This window comes from Physcomitrium patens, chromosome 18 (genome assembly GCF_059467195.1).
Source record: "Physcomitrium patens ecotype Gransden chromosome 18, ASM5946719v1, whole genome shotgun sequence".
NCBI lineage: Eukaryota > Viridiplantae > Streptophyta > Bryopsida > Funariales > Funariaceae > Physcomitrium > Physcomitrium patens.
The window spans coordinates 14,238,904-14,253,654 of NC_143427.1; the positions used below are offsets into that span (position 1 = coordinate 14,238,904).

Consider the following 14,751-nt stretch of genomic DNA (forward strand, 5'->3'; position numbering starts at 1 on the left):
TTTTTACATGGTTGGTCATGCGGGGGAATTCCGCCATTTCAAATTGCTCTGGACTCTCCGACACGTACATCAAAAAATATGTTACACTACCTCCTCCGAAAAATCTTTTGCCACCGCAACGGGTGAAATTTCTCATTTCTACTTCCTCATCATGCCTATACAACTCCACCAAAACCTCTATACATAGTAAAACATGCCCACCTCGATGAGACTGGTATGGGGAATGTTGAGAACAACAGCTGGGTCCCGACTATTCTTCCGCAAAAATGTGTACATGTAATCTATGGCACACTTCTTCAGAAAGTTCGACGATTTCTTAGCTTTCACGTATGAGTGGCTCATCATATATGCAAGACCAGCCTCCCTTGCTTTTGCAAGAACCGAGAGCTCCTTCCGAACATCTGTGCTGTGGTGCGCCTCGCTCATGGGAATATCAAAGTGCACCCGCCTCTTGTGGATCGGCCTAGGGGATGATGATAACCACTCCTGTAACTGCAAACTGCAATTCGTTAGAAGGCAAGCATTGCTCAACATGGTGGCTCAAAAGGCCAGAAACCTAAGAGATGCCTGCCCCCTTCCCCCCAAAAAAAGGTACATCTAAATTACCTGCAAGGAATCTCCGTTATTTGAGATGACACTGGATTTGATGCTTTCCTCTCTTCTGTCTGAGAGGCTGTTGAAAAGCAACCCAGGGGTGGTGCCCATGACGGCCAAGTGTCGGTCCCCTTCGAAGGAGTGCTCATTGCTGGACGTAGCCTCCTCACGCTGAATAAACTCGGCGAGATTGGCTATCAACTGATTCTCAAAGTCGTCCTCGTCTCTGCGCACGTCTTTATAACCGTAACGTACAATACATCTGCAGTCCCGGCGCATCGATTGTCAGCAAATTTGGAATGCAGAAAGTTTTGTTTGCTACTACGTCTATTTCTGCATCCTGTTGAGTGACACAAAAGAAGATCGAAAGAGAAGAAACCAACCTGTACATATGGTAATTCTTTGGGCCAATACGGCCAATCAAGTAGCGTTCGTGCTGAGAAACATACGGCACTGGTGCAGATTTCATACAAACAAAAACTAGCACTTCGTGGAAGGCCGGCAAGTTGGTGACGAAGTGGGAGAAGATGGCCGGGACCCCACTCACAAGGTCGGTGTAGATCAATCCTATCCCGGGGACACGAACAATTCCCAGGCTTGGGCCGAGATTTAATAGCCACTTCATTGACACCTTGTTCTGGAAGTCGTATTCGTACTTCTTTGTGGTGCCGTAATGCCACACGTACATGATGGACATGAAAACTCCGGCGAGCACAAGAGGAACCCAGCCTCCCTTGGGGACTTTAAAGAAGGCGGTAGAGAGATAAAGGAGCTCAATACAGCCGAACACGGCAAAGAAGCACAAGGCCCAGAATATGCTGCATTGCCACACTGTTATTATGACTAGTGTCATCAGAAATGTGGTCACTAGCATCACTATGATCACAGCAATCCCTGCAGTCAGCCAACACAAAGCCCAAATATAGATTAGTTGCATAGTGAGTATTTACACCAACACTTTCGAGAGTAAAAGACTCCCAAAAACCTGAAACTGTGAAATAACCACAGAACATTTCTTTTGAATGTCACAACGAGCACTGCGGCAGGGGAGGCTGTACCGTAGGCGTTCCCAATGTCAATGGTGTTCTGGAAAGAAATAGTGAGAGTCAGACATAGGATGAACATGATCCAGTTTATCTCTGGTATGTAGACTTGTCCATAAACTTGGTTAGAGGTGTGAACCACTTTGACGCGAGGGAAGCAACCCAGTGCCATGCACTGATTTATAATGGAAAATGTTGCGGATATGACTGCTTGGCTTCCTACGATTGAGGCTAATGTGGCAACTACAAACACTGGCCAGAAGACAGGTCCTGCATGAAAAACGAAAGGGCAAGTCCAATGTACGTCAGTTTATTGGAACAAACGGGGAAATGAAAGAAATTTGAGTGTTATGGAAGGTAGCATAATGAGGTCTATTGAATAATCCACTGCTATGGAGGAACTAAATCCATGGAATAAGAAACTAACTTGGAACGGACTTGAAGAATGCATGATCGACTTCGTTAAGATGCTTGGAGAGATAGGCAGCTTGCCCTATGTATCCAATCAACAAAGACGGGTACACAACTCCCACAAACGCGAGCTGCAAAGAAATCCCACAAATTTACTGCTTAATGAAGTTCACGCCATTGCCCTAAACCTAACGAAATAAAATGAATGCCTGCGCTTGTTTTTATTTCGTCAGCTGAGCAACAGAGTCCTTCGCAATCTCAACGTGGAATATTGAAGAAGCTCTTATCGGTGATCGTGATCTGAGCTACAAATCTCAAGGTAGACATATGGTAGAGAATTTCACCTTGACAGATTTGCGGGAAAAGTGACCTAAGTCTGCGTACATTGCCTCGGCTCCTAGTCACAAGAGTTTATAAAATGGTCATCAGTAGGATTCTGCAAGAATATGAGTGAAACAAATTGAGAAATCCACTAGAAAGAGGAGAGGAAAACATTGTGGAAAACAATGACAGACCTGTGATACAGAGGAGTACACCCCCAAGAGCAATCCAGCCCTCCTTTCCATCCATCTTGAAAAAGTAGTACATGTAATATGGAGAAAGGGCTTTTAGTATACTTGGATTCCAAGTGATCAAATTGTACATGCCAATGCTCGCGTTGCAGAGAAGCCACGCAAGTATAATGGGCGCGAACAAACGTGACACACGACGTGTACCCATGTGCTGAAGTCCGAAAAGGAGGACCAAAATACAGCAAGCGACTGCCACCGTCACATCTGCAAGCTCGGATTCCCAATTTACTGATGAATTAGCAGAGATCATGCACTTGATACTAATTTCATGCTCTCTTCATCATATCCTATGTACCACTACAACAACAACAATCATAACGAGAATAACATCGTCTCCGGTGAGAAATTAAAACTCTGGTGGTGAATTACGACAAATCAATTGGAATTTCAAGGTTTCTTTTTTTCCTTTTTTAAACGAGAATCTAGTTATAGAGCAGAGAAAACTTGCACTCACTCTCGTGGAGGTGGGGGGCAGCGACCCGAATGCCCGATATCGCCGATAAGACTGATTCATTAAACCAACAACAAAAGGGAATCCAATCACAACGTCAGATTTTGTGGTCGTTTCATTGCTTAGATTACTCAAACGACATAGCAGCTCTGAACAGATTTTAAAGTCGAGACCTACAGATGGAAATCGGTTCCGACTTTGAGGTACTTCGGGTATTCATCAGGAATCTGCAAATCGCTACTGCTTATTGGCACTGCGCAAGAAAGAATATTGGACGTCTAAGGCAGATTAGATGCCCGGAGAACAGGATGAACGATGTGAAGATAATGATGACTGCAATTTCTACCTGAAAGAGCAGGGGTGAGAGCGCCATCTCCAATGACCATGCAAGTTCCCAGCAACACGACAATGAGGAGTCCATTTTGCAGGAACTTATGCTTCTCAAGCAGGTGCCTGAACCAAACCCCTCTTGGTGACGTAGTAGGTTGTTCCAACTTATACGACGAAAGCTCTTCATCAGCTGCTTGCTGGTTCAAAATTAGGCTGAGCTTCAAATGCCGGCACAGTAAAGCATAAAGCGCAAAGGTCCCTCCTGCTCGACATTACATCAAACTTGTCAGTACCATACCCCTGAAGTAAAAGAATCAAAACCATAAACCCTGCTGTAGTTCAACTATCATCAACAGGATTTTCATTACACGGTACAAAAAAATTTGCGGTTGAGCGAGAGGAATAAAGAGAAAGCTGCGGCACCTTCCCCATTGTCATGGGCACTAAGAACAATAAAAGAATATTTGATAACCGGTATCAGGGTGAGCGTCCAAAAGATGAAACACAGTACGCCCATGATCTCGCGCTCTTCGACATCATTCCGCAGAGTGTCTCCGAATGTAGCGCGAAAAACGTAAAGAGGGGAGACACTGAGGTCTCCATATACCACCCCAAAGCTTTGATATGCAAGAGTCAGAAGCACTGCAATAGAAGCTCTCTCAGTGTACTGCATCACCGATCGCCACTACTCGCCATTCAGTGCACTTTTCAAATTAGAAGAGAAGAAACTAACAAACAAATAAAATAAAATAAAAAATAAAAAATAAATAACTTCAGAGCTGTATCCATCGAAGTCTGATTCCGTCAGGGAAAATTTTATATAGGGAACTCAAAATTTTTCAATTGGAATGTGAAGCTTCAGTATCTGAAACACCGAGCCCTTTCTTACAAGTGTGTATTTTAAATCTTCAAACGTGAGTTTTCAAACGCGACTTATGAAGTAAGTTTCCGTCAACAGATGAAAGGAAACAATAAATAAACAAATAAAATCATAATTTACGACGAGTATCTTTCTGGAGAGTCGATCTAAACCCAAGCCTTAAAAGAGAGATACATGTTATCCATCCTTTCAGACTTTGAAGTTACACTCGCTAAGTCTTTTCGGAGTCGATCTGGAATATTCGAAACGATTTAAAGTGTCAAACCTCATTCAAAAATCAAGTTTGGGACAGAACCCACTTGACATCACCAACTGCATGACTTCCGAAAGGACTGGAAACTGTTCGTTGAGTCCTCTCGAACGCACCGCACGACTCTATCGATTAGTAGCTCTGGATACAACACTGAATTTGCAAACTCACAGCGACACTAACAGAAACGCCACAGAAGCTATAGCTAGAACAAGCATCTCCAAAGGGGAGGAGCATCAAACCTCGAATCTTCCAATCGAGCTTTGCTGAGAGCTTGCACGCTCCGGGTCCATGATCAAAACACTTGACGAAAAGAATTTGTGACAGCACTTCGAAGCTCAAAAACGCGCTTCTAAGACAAGCGCGCCCACATCCTGGCTCAGATGCCTGTTCGGTCCACACGAACATGAAACAAACCGCGGGGAGGAACCACTCTAATCCTCTGCATGTCCTCAATCGTCGCCAAAATTCCACACCATGCTACTACACATTGTGCCACCCCTCGCTCAGCTCCCTTTCTCACTCTCCTCTCACCTAACCTCAGCTGCGATTTCCCGGAATAACAACCCAACTCTCGCTAATCCACAAGCCTCACAACCTCACGTTGTTCTCTTCCATACCCACTCAGAACATGGCTTCCTCATCAAAAATCACTCTCCCCCATTTCGCATCAAAAAAAAATCCTCATCAGTGGCTAGCATCTGCACACGGCTCGTTCACAGCATGGCCAAATACTCCCCCCTCTCTCTCTCTCTCTCTCCCTCCCGCCCTACCCACCTCTCTTCACTTCCACCCAACACTATCTTGTCGGTGACCGGACATTTCCTCGGATTACACCACCAAATTACGTTGTTTATGATTGAGACAAGTGAAAAAAGCGAGGAGCAGATAAACAAACTCGTCGAACTAGCAGGGCTGAGCAGGAGGAGGGGCATGAGAGAGAGACCCTAAAGTAGACTGATTCGAAGCTAGATCTTGGACAGAAATGATGAGCGCGCGGGCGTGGGCGTGAACGAGAGAGAGACAGAGAGAGAGTCAGTGAACGAGTTAGTGAGTTGAGTGAGTGAGTGAGCTCCCACGCGGACAAGCGTGATCAATGAGCAGCAGCAGCTGGGGCCGACGAGACCTGCAGCGTGCAACACGCTGATCCCTCAAATAGAACACACTCCCTTGCGCTGGCTGGCTGGCTCCGTTGCTGCGTACCCCGCGGGGAGGGGCTCAACAACGTCTTGGAAACCACGACCTCCTCCTCGACGGTGCGGCGATGACGGCGACTCCCAGCGCGTTCTGTCGCCGTCGCATACATCCTCTGCGCCGCACACCACCGTCGCCCCTCCCCTCTCCGTTATATCCTCGGTGGATTTCGTCCCGTTTCGTCGTGATGTTGACAGGGGTGGACGAGTATTGTCTTTTTCGTCGTGATATGGACGGATGTGGACGATTTTCGGTACCCTGCTCATGCCAGGCGAGCCTGCCATGAGTTTACCGCCGTGCTCTTCCTCCCTAAAGCTCGCCGAATGGGATGTATGAATTGATGAATGGATGGATGTCTTTTCGCGGTTTGCGTTTTGGATGGATGAATAATTAATATTGAATAATTTAGTGTTTTTTTTTTCATTGTTTTCTATTATTGAACATATGTGTAATTTCTTGAAAGATTGTCCATTGACTCGTTTCATTTGGGGAATTTTAGGTTGATTTAATAAAAATTTGGGTCACTTTATCATTCCCTCCTATATATAAAAATTGTTCTTGTTCCTAGTTGTTCCAAATTGTTGCCCTTGTTGTGAATGTTCTCATTCCCTCACCCAGTCCTTAGCAATGGTTGGGAATAGTGAACAGCTGGGAACAAGAATGGGGACTTCAAGGATGCAATGATGGTTAAGATAAAGTGGGTTGATTTATCATTCCAATATATATATATATATATATATATATATGTAAATGGTTCTTTAAATATTAAAGTAATACTAATATGATAATCCAATTAGAATTTTGAGATACATATTTAATGGGTATATTAATATTTATATTAGTGTTAGAATGAATATTAACATGATAATCCATATCATATTTAAAATGAATATGTTTTATGGTTCTTTTAATATTTGTATTACTTTTAAAATAACACCAACATAATAGCCCAAATCAAATTTGAAAAAGTTTGCTGAACTTTTCCACGTGAACTTTTCCACGTGGCGAAGCTTCACAGCTTTCTCGAGAGAGAGACTGAGTCGTTTCTCTACCCACGTGTCACACTCCTCCTCGCCCAAACTTGGAGGGAAAATCACACGTGGATTTTGACAACAGAGAGAGCGTAATCAAACTCCTCTTCCTTTACTTCATCCCCCAAAAAGTAAAAAGTTCGAGTCATGCATTCAAACCCTTGTCCACCCCAGTCGTCTTTTGGTCCAATACTTTTACCCACAAACTTTTATTTGTCAAGTGGTGAGCTTTCATGCCACAATATTATCATGCCCCACAAAACCCAAAAAGAATAACAAAATAGAATAAAATAAAAAGAATGAATAAAATAAAATAAAATAAAATAAAATTTGCACTTTTTTTTCGAAAGTGAATGAAAGTTCCGGCAAAAGATATTGGAGTGTATTTGTGTGGCATTTTCGTAGAGGTGGCTTCATTGCAACAAACTTTAGTATATAGATAATGATAAAAGAAAATAAACAAATAAATAAGATAAACTAATGAAAAACACACAAATGCTTTACTCAAGCAAGCAAACATGTCAACCAACTACAACAAAGTCACATAAGAAGTGCTTTACTCTTTGTGTCTCTTTTTATCATAAAATCAACCATTTGCATGCCCTACTTTTTTCCCTATGATCCAACATTTCTAACAAGTTATCTCACCAATCATTGAATTCACGAATGAACTATCTAACCATTTATGTCATTGTTATAATAAGTATAAACATTATCATTAATAAAAATATTTTTATTTTATTTTAAGGTTTGGGCTAATTATAGAGTGAAATCTTTTATGTGAAGTCTAGGAAATTATCATAATAAAAAAAAAAACATTGTGGGAATTGTTTAGTAGTTAAGAAGTGTTCAAGAACTTTAAAAGACGCGGAGGCAATTAATAACTATGCATTTACTAATTTATTGCGGAAATTTGTGAAATTAATGTTTGATTTCTCCATAAGAGTCAGACACAACATGTGAAATTAATTGAGGGTTTCTCTAATTTATGATTTTTTTTTTTGGAAAGAACATCTTTAGACACTATTCTTTCCCATTTATATAGATATATATATATATATATAACTAGCACGCATAATTTGAAGTGCTGTATTATTAATTTTTTCAAATATATATGTATATATATTATTAATTGGATAAGGTTGTTTTATAAAGTACTTTTTTTGTATTTGTGCATTACAAGACAGAAATAATTGGAGCATGTGGAGGATTGTTGATTTTCACCTTTCTTATTTAAATTCATGAAGAAGTGTTTCATTTCAAATTTTTATCAGGAGATTTATACATCACTCAAGAAAAAGTTTATTAAATTTGGATGATTGATTACACAAAGCTTCAAACAAAAGACGTAGGCAATTCAGTAATCTCCCATTTACACCAAATATTGAGCATTTGAATCCAAAGGTGGTCAAAGCCAAAAAATACAAAATACAAAATAAAACAACAGGTAATTTCTATAATTTGCAACAACAATTTATGCTATATTACTGCAACCTTCAACACACGCTATTGTATTTATGTATGTATATAGGTGCATGTTTATTAATATGACTTTTTTTCTATTTTCTCTTTTAATCAAAAAGACTTTCAAACAATGTAGTAAATACTATATTTGATGATAAAATGGTGTTTGTGTGTATACATATTTATGTACCAATAGGAGTGAGACGTTTCCATCCGCAACAATGGTTGCATGATATAAATGCTCAAAACAAATGTTCATGTGAGACGAAGTGGATGGATCTCCTCACCACAGGAACTGAGACAAAATGGGGTCTGTTTACTCCACAAAACCCTAACCCTAACCCTAATCTCACTCCCCTCCCTTGCTCTCACTCCAGCTCTCCTTTTGCTTCTGTTTTGTAGAACATGGTCCATCTCTCATCTATTGGGGTCTAATCTGAAACTCAACATCCCACGCTGCCTTTACCTTTTTTTCCCACAAAAGTAGTGCTTGATGTTGATGTTGATAACACCCAAAAGCTTTGCCTGTCCCTTAGTCTAATGGAATCCTTCAAAGGGGATTTTATTGTTTATGTATATACAATTGTACATATATGTAAGTAATTGATATTGTTAATAAACCTGAATTGAACACTGTACTTGGAGAAAATAATCACGTATGCAATTTTGAGCTCCATTTGGACAGAAATATTCAATTCCAAGATAGTTTCAAGCATTACAGTAAATTTTATTGATTTATTTTCCTGCATTTGTATGTGCACACATGTGAATGAAATCCTTTAAAGCCACACCATGCTCACAATAAGTTACATAACTTCCTTTGGAGATGCAAAATTTTGATAGGATAGATAGATAGGGGAATGTTAAATAGACCAATAGTTTGACTAAATAGACCCACCTTTGATGAAGAATATGGTAATTACAACAAATGTGGTTGGTTTTTATTAGTTGCAGATCCGATAATGGGGAAATGAATCATTGTTTTTTTTCATGAAGGATAGGATGGGTGGGTCAATTTTGTAAAAAATTGGGTCTATTTTATATATATATATATATATATAACACATGTTTGAAAGAAATAAGAAAATGGATTGTTGATAGTTATGTGAAATCATCATTAAACCATCCTACTTAATTTGTAACTTATTTCAATGCTTATCCAATGTTAATATCTAATAATTCCATTTTTTAAAAATCACTTTACAAAATGGTTTTCAGATTCTATTTTTATTCCAATATTTTATACAGATTTTTTATTAACTATTAATGAAAAATCCTTTAAATCATAAACACACACACACACACACATATATATATATATATATATATATATATATTAGTATGCAAGATGTAATAGCATGTTGTTACATTTACCTAAGTAAACCACTTGATTTTGATATTGATTTTGTTTAATTTTTCTATTGATTTCCTTCATAAATATTTGTAAATCTTCATTCAAAATACGCACATATTAATTTTAAACATAATTTTAAAACATAGTCAATCTTCCATATATATATATATATATATATATATCAAAAATCATCATTTGCTTCAATGCTGGTTTTTCAACAATGACTTGAAAAATCATTACCTGTTTTAATAATTGAAAATTGAATAATTAGGTGTATTAGAACCCACTTCAAATTGCATTTAATTTTTTTCGTAAACTTTTGTATAAAATTGAGCATTGAACGAGGTGGTTGCTCTGATTACACAAAAATAGAGCTTGCCTACTTTTTGCACGTACGATGATCATTTAATTACAAAAATTAAGAAACAAAACAGAATAGAGGTCAACTACCACAATCAACACTGCGAACACGTGCATTGGTATCAATCTAGATAACTCCATTCCAAAGATAAAACCATTTCCAATAAGATTTAAGAAAAAATTTCCTGAGAATATTTCTAGCTGTGCACAACTCCAGTTCAAAATGTTTGACGAACCACAACTTGGTGCCTCAGACTTGGGGGTAAATGAGTAGGGACTCGGGACGAAATAAGAAATAGCTCTAGAATAAGTGGATCATGCATGAATTTAACAACAGCATACTGTGTAATTCAGAAGCATTTCTTCACAGTTATGGCCAGGTCTCTGGTGTGATAGCTAAGTTGAGCTTAGAGCACACAAATGTATTATTAACCACTTCATTGCTCCTAGTGGCTCAATCTCCGAAGACACAAGATTCCATGACCTTTACACAAGAACGTAGGTAAAAATTTCATGAAGTTCTGAAGCTTTGGAATAAATATTCCATGCTTCACAAACAAACATGTAGCAACAGCTAGGAATAAAAGAAGATTGATCACCACGTTTAACACTTGGAACATATCTCCAAGAGACAAAAAGTATCACTGGCAGGTTAACTTATTCAATAAACCCAGTACTGCTGTTTTATACCTCCTGAACCATCTCTGGTTCACATGTGACGGAGAGTGGCTCTCACAACATATGACTCAATAAATTCACCTGGTATAGTCTAGCATGACGAGCATGGATACAAATTGAGCTGTTTGCATAAGACTCATTGCTTTAGAACAGATACAAAAAGGGCATAGGATGTGCTCACATAAGCAGGCTAGACTTAAAAAATTGCTAATATATGGTTGTGTTAGCAAGCATAACAGGCTTAAATCTTTCACCACGCTTCAAACGCTTAGTGAGTTTAGAACGATACTCAGCTATTGGGAAAAGGTATCCTCCCATCTCGCACCCTGTTAAGCCTGCAAACATTTGAGCACCTCGTTAACATACACACACACACACAGATATATATATATATATATATATATATATATATATATATATATATATATATATATATATTTTCTGCAATATGGAAATTTTATTTACAAGTATACATGCAGTATCGTTCGTCTGTTTACGATCATGTAATCCGATTCCTCTGATATCAAGATTAATCTCTCAAGGAGTCGAAAGGTTTGGGAGGACAGGAGAGAAGCCCTGAGAAAAAATCTGAAACCAGAGGGACTCAGGTTGGCAGAACACATGTTAAACATCTAAGGAAGCAACATCTGAACGATTTCAAAGAAGAAAAGAGGTGAGAAGGCCATACAAGGGTTCAAAACACCACATCGCTCACCTCCAGTGACTTTGCAAACCGTGAGATGCTCCACCTTCTTCAATGCCTAAGACGTACCCTGTCTGGGACCTTAGCAGACTCATTTTGTTAATATTTCTGTCTTGATGCATGGCAAATTATGCTCTGCTGTCATTAAAAACATTCGTTAAAACCTGCTTTCAGTTTGCCTGGTAAAACCGATGGTGAAAAGCATGAGGTTTGAGACAGACCACATGATTGACATACCAAACTTGCCCCTACACCTAATCCAATTCTGGAAAAAAGGAGCGACTACCTTCGTCTAAAGCAGTGAAAGCTGGTGAATAGGAACAAATAGCAGATTGAATGCTGGAGAGCTTCTGTCGAATTCCCAGCATGCCATGCCGTCTGCTAGTCCACGCATTAAAATCCCTGCAAAAAACAGAAAGAAAGAAAAAAGTAGACTGAGGGTAATGCCACACCACTATTTAAGCTCTGCACGAAGTTTTATTTAATGTAAAACGGATCTCACCATGCAACTCTCTTGGGGTCCCACCGTGCAAACTACTGCATTACTTGATTCAGCTCACCAACTAATAACGAACCGAGAGTATACACAAGCCTGTATTGAAACTGGAAAGATTAACCACTACCCGTAACATATGCTACCAAATCCTCCAGAGAAAAATAAAAATAAAAAAACAAACAAAACAAAACAAGAAACAATAAAGAAACTAATCAATAAGAACCAACCATCCCCCCCTACGAACCGTAACCTTTACTTCCGCTACAGTACTGTTGAAATCCTCCAGTATAATTCTGAATTCGGACATTATTGCCAGTTCGGAATTGCGACAATCAACACACCAAAAGAACAAAAACTACTTGCAATTTAACAATGTTTACAATTAATTCATGCAGGAAAATGATATATATACCAGACCAAGATGCCATGATGAACTTCTGTGGAGATCAATCAAAACTCCGTTGTGATATTATTTCTGGCGCAGCAGTTCCGGGAAGTTTCATGTGCCTCCGTTGAGACAGGTGCCATGCTGGTTACTTCCAAACGAGCTCGCAGCTTCCGCAGTTCTTCGCCCCTTCGCAGCTTGAAGTATTCTCGGGCCTCCTCAGAAACGAGCTGCTCCTCCGGAACAGTGAACAGCGCCATCACGTTCTGTTCCTCGAGGATGGCGATTTTCATCCTCGTCGCTGCGGCCATGTCTGCTGTCGCCCGCGCTTGGGCCTTGATAGCATTTATCATCTCTACCTCGCTCTTGCGCTTCATGGGCAGGGGCTTCTTCAACACGTCATCGCGTATTTCCTCGCGCATGGCGTCTATCATCTCTACCTCACCCTTGTCGAGATCAGTGGAGGCACCAGGATTTTTGCGTTTCACGGGCGGCGTCTTCCTCACATCCTCGCGCGCGTCTTTCCATCGAGGAGCGTCTTTCAAAACAAGCCAGCAGTGTATAAATGTGAAAGACTGATTACTGGGGTGCCTCGACCTGTACAACTCGAGAGCCTTCTGAAGCATTTCCTCTGAAGATGTTCCTGACTCAGCCTCTGCGCGCACAGCCCCATAATTCTCAATGAATTTCGCCACATCATGCTTAATCATCCCCCATTTCGTCTCCAACGACCTCGCGGGTCTCTCGCCACAGCCCTGGGGTCGATTGCAATTGTAATGAACCTGCACCCTATGCCAGAAACTACCCGCTTTCTGCTTGTTCTCTACTCCAGAGTCTTGTAAGACATGAAGATACGATCGGCACAGTTGAGTCTCTTCTGCCGCAACGTATAACATCCCCTTCCTGTTCCTCGTCGCCGTTGAAGCAGCCTCAGCCTCAACAACTCCAGCTCCTCCGTCCACACTAACCAAAGCCATGGATCCCCCTAACTGAAACCCTAACCACCCCCTGTACCGCTAAACTGTCCACATGAACTCTCCCCGAAACATTCTCACAACCAGGCGCTCAGAAAAAACTGTATATTCAAACCCAATTCACAAATATCAACTTCATAACCCTCCGAACTAGACTGCGAGCATGCAGAGACTCCACGCAGAAAGTCGGAGAACGATTCTAACGAAAGGGTGAGGAGGCAGAAATCAAGACCTACTTGTGAGGATAGGGGTAGAGGGGGGTATAGCGGGATAGGGTGGGGAGCATCGAACGCCGAACCTCTTCACGTCTATACCGTCGCCGCTAAGGAGCCGTAAGATAGATTGCAGAGCGAGATGGAGGGGGCACGGTGGGGAATCTCGCTCACACATCCGCTTGAGCTTGAGATATCTCCTCATGTGCGAGACGGTTCCCAACGGGGGCGTTCTCACGAGTTCCCTCTCGTTAACGAGCCTGGGAACGTGTCACCAAAATAGAGTTCCCCTGTTTCACCCACATGGGAAATTTGAAGATGTGAAGTTTTGGGACTTTGTTTGTGCGCTCGTGTTTTATTTTGTTTGTTTGCATGTGGAGATGGATTTTAATCTTGTTGGTAGTGGGGGAAAAAAATGATGGAGGAAAAAGCTGTTCTTCTGGTCCCCATAGTGCAGAAGACGTTCCAGGCAGTTCTGGAACAAATATAAAATAAAAATAATAAAAATAAACTGTTCATTCGATGTCTTATGTGTGTTCAACAATATGGGTTGAAAGAAATTGTATGAAATGTGTGGTGGAAAAATTTTCAACATATATTTGAACTCCCAATCTGGAACAATTTTTTTGAATTCCCAATGGATTGGTGCCAAGAGGTTATAAATGCTTGATGTTCCAAAAAAAACAAAAACAAACTACTTTAATAATAATAATAATAATAATAATTTCATATATTATGGGTTTAATGTAAAGCATGCTATGTGTGCTATAATCTTTTTTTAACTAAATGTTTGATAATTTTGGATAGTTTTATTATAAAGTTAGACATACATGCATTACATTTTATTTTGAATCTAGATTATAGATTTACCAATTACTTTATTTTCTCAATAACATTAAAAGTATAAATTGTGGTAGTACTTGGTGGAATACATTAATGGATGTTAATTGTGTATTAGTGTAAAATATAAAAAAGAGTTGCAACTTGATAATCATAACATTGCAACATAGCACTTTTAGATTGTAGTTGCTTGCACTTGTGGTATATAGTGTTTTGATTTGTTATTCTCTTTTAAAAAACATGTTGTTTTGTTGTCATAAATGTGTTAAGAACATTTGCAAAAGTATTGAAAATGTCAAATACATGTCATATATTTTAAAGATATTGATTAGAACTTAGCTACGAATTAATATAATAAGATTAGATTTGATCTCAATGTAAAAAAATACATATATATATATATATATATATACGGTATTGTTAATGACACCACAATTTTTGTTATTGCCACCCCAACATTCAGGTGTACAAGATTCGGGAGACACAAGGACAAGAAGAAAGAAGGGGAAGGGTCCAGCTCATCTCACTG

General features: G+C 39.8%; 2 protein-coding genes and 1 long non-coding RNA gene across 5 annotated transcripts; 1 reads left to right on the plus strand and 2 right to left on the minus strand.

Moving 5' to 3' along the window:
- Window positions 1-5,583, minus strand: LOC112294970 (putative potassium transporter 2). 2 transcript variants are annotated; one of them, XM_024546003.3, is made up of 11 exons: window positions 4,774-5,583; window positions 3,825-4,068; window positions 3,418-3,663; window positions 3,075-3,125; window positions 2,564-2,824; window positions 2,393-2,445; window positions 2,065-2,179; window positions 1,653-1,907; window positions 978-1,488; window positions 607-856; window positions 1-492 (listed from the first exon to the last, which is right to left on the minus strand). In XM_024546003.3, exons 1-11 carry the CDS (start codon window positions 4,822-4,824, stop codon window positions 178-180), a joined length of 2,352 nt encoding a protein of 783 aa, XP_024401771.1. In that variant the 5' UTR covers window positions 4,825-5,583; the 3' UTR covers window positions 1-177. The 2 variants fall into 2 exon arrangements, with proteins under 2 accessions (XP_024401771.1, XP_024401770.1); XM_024546002.3 differs by having other exon boundaries at window positions 3,825-4,086; window positions 4,774-5,549.
- Window positions 5,584-6,778: 1,195 nt separating this feature from the next.
- LOC149987488 (uncharacterized) lies at window positions 6,779-8,858 on the plus strand. The gene is made up of 2 exons (XR_016498226.1): window positions 6,779-8,203; window positions 8,417-8,858. It is a non-coding gene; the product is annotated as an uncharacterized LOC149987488 (long non-coding RNA).
- Window positions 8,859-10,433: 1,575 nt separating this feature from the next.
- LOC112294939 (uncharacterized) lies at window positions 10,434-13,371 on the minus strand. Of its 2 annotated transcripts, none has more exons than XM_024545953.3 (4): window positions 12,224-13,371; window positions 11,602-11,717; window positions 11,328-11,450; window positions 10,434-10,947 (listed from the first exon to the last, which is right to left on the minus strand). In XM_024545953.3, exon 1 carries the CDS (start codon window positions 13,171-13,173, stop codon window positions 12,262-12,264), a length of 912 nt encoding a protein of 303 aa, XP_024401721.1. In that variant the 5' UTR covers window positions 13,174-13,371; the 3' UTR covers window positions 10,434-10,947; window positions 11,328-11,450; window positions 11,602-11,717; window positions 12,224-12,261. The 2 variants fall into 2 exon arrangements, with proteins under 2 accessions (XP_024401721.1, XP_024401722.1); XM_024545954.3 differs by having other exon boundaries at window positions 11,328-11,453; window positions 12,224-13,369.
- Window positions 13,372-14,751: the final 1,380 nt, after the last annotated feature.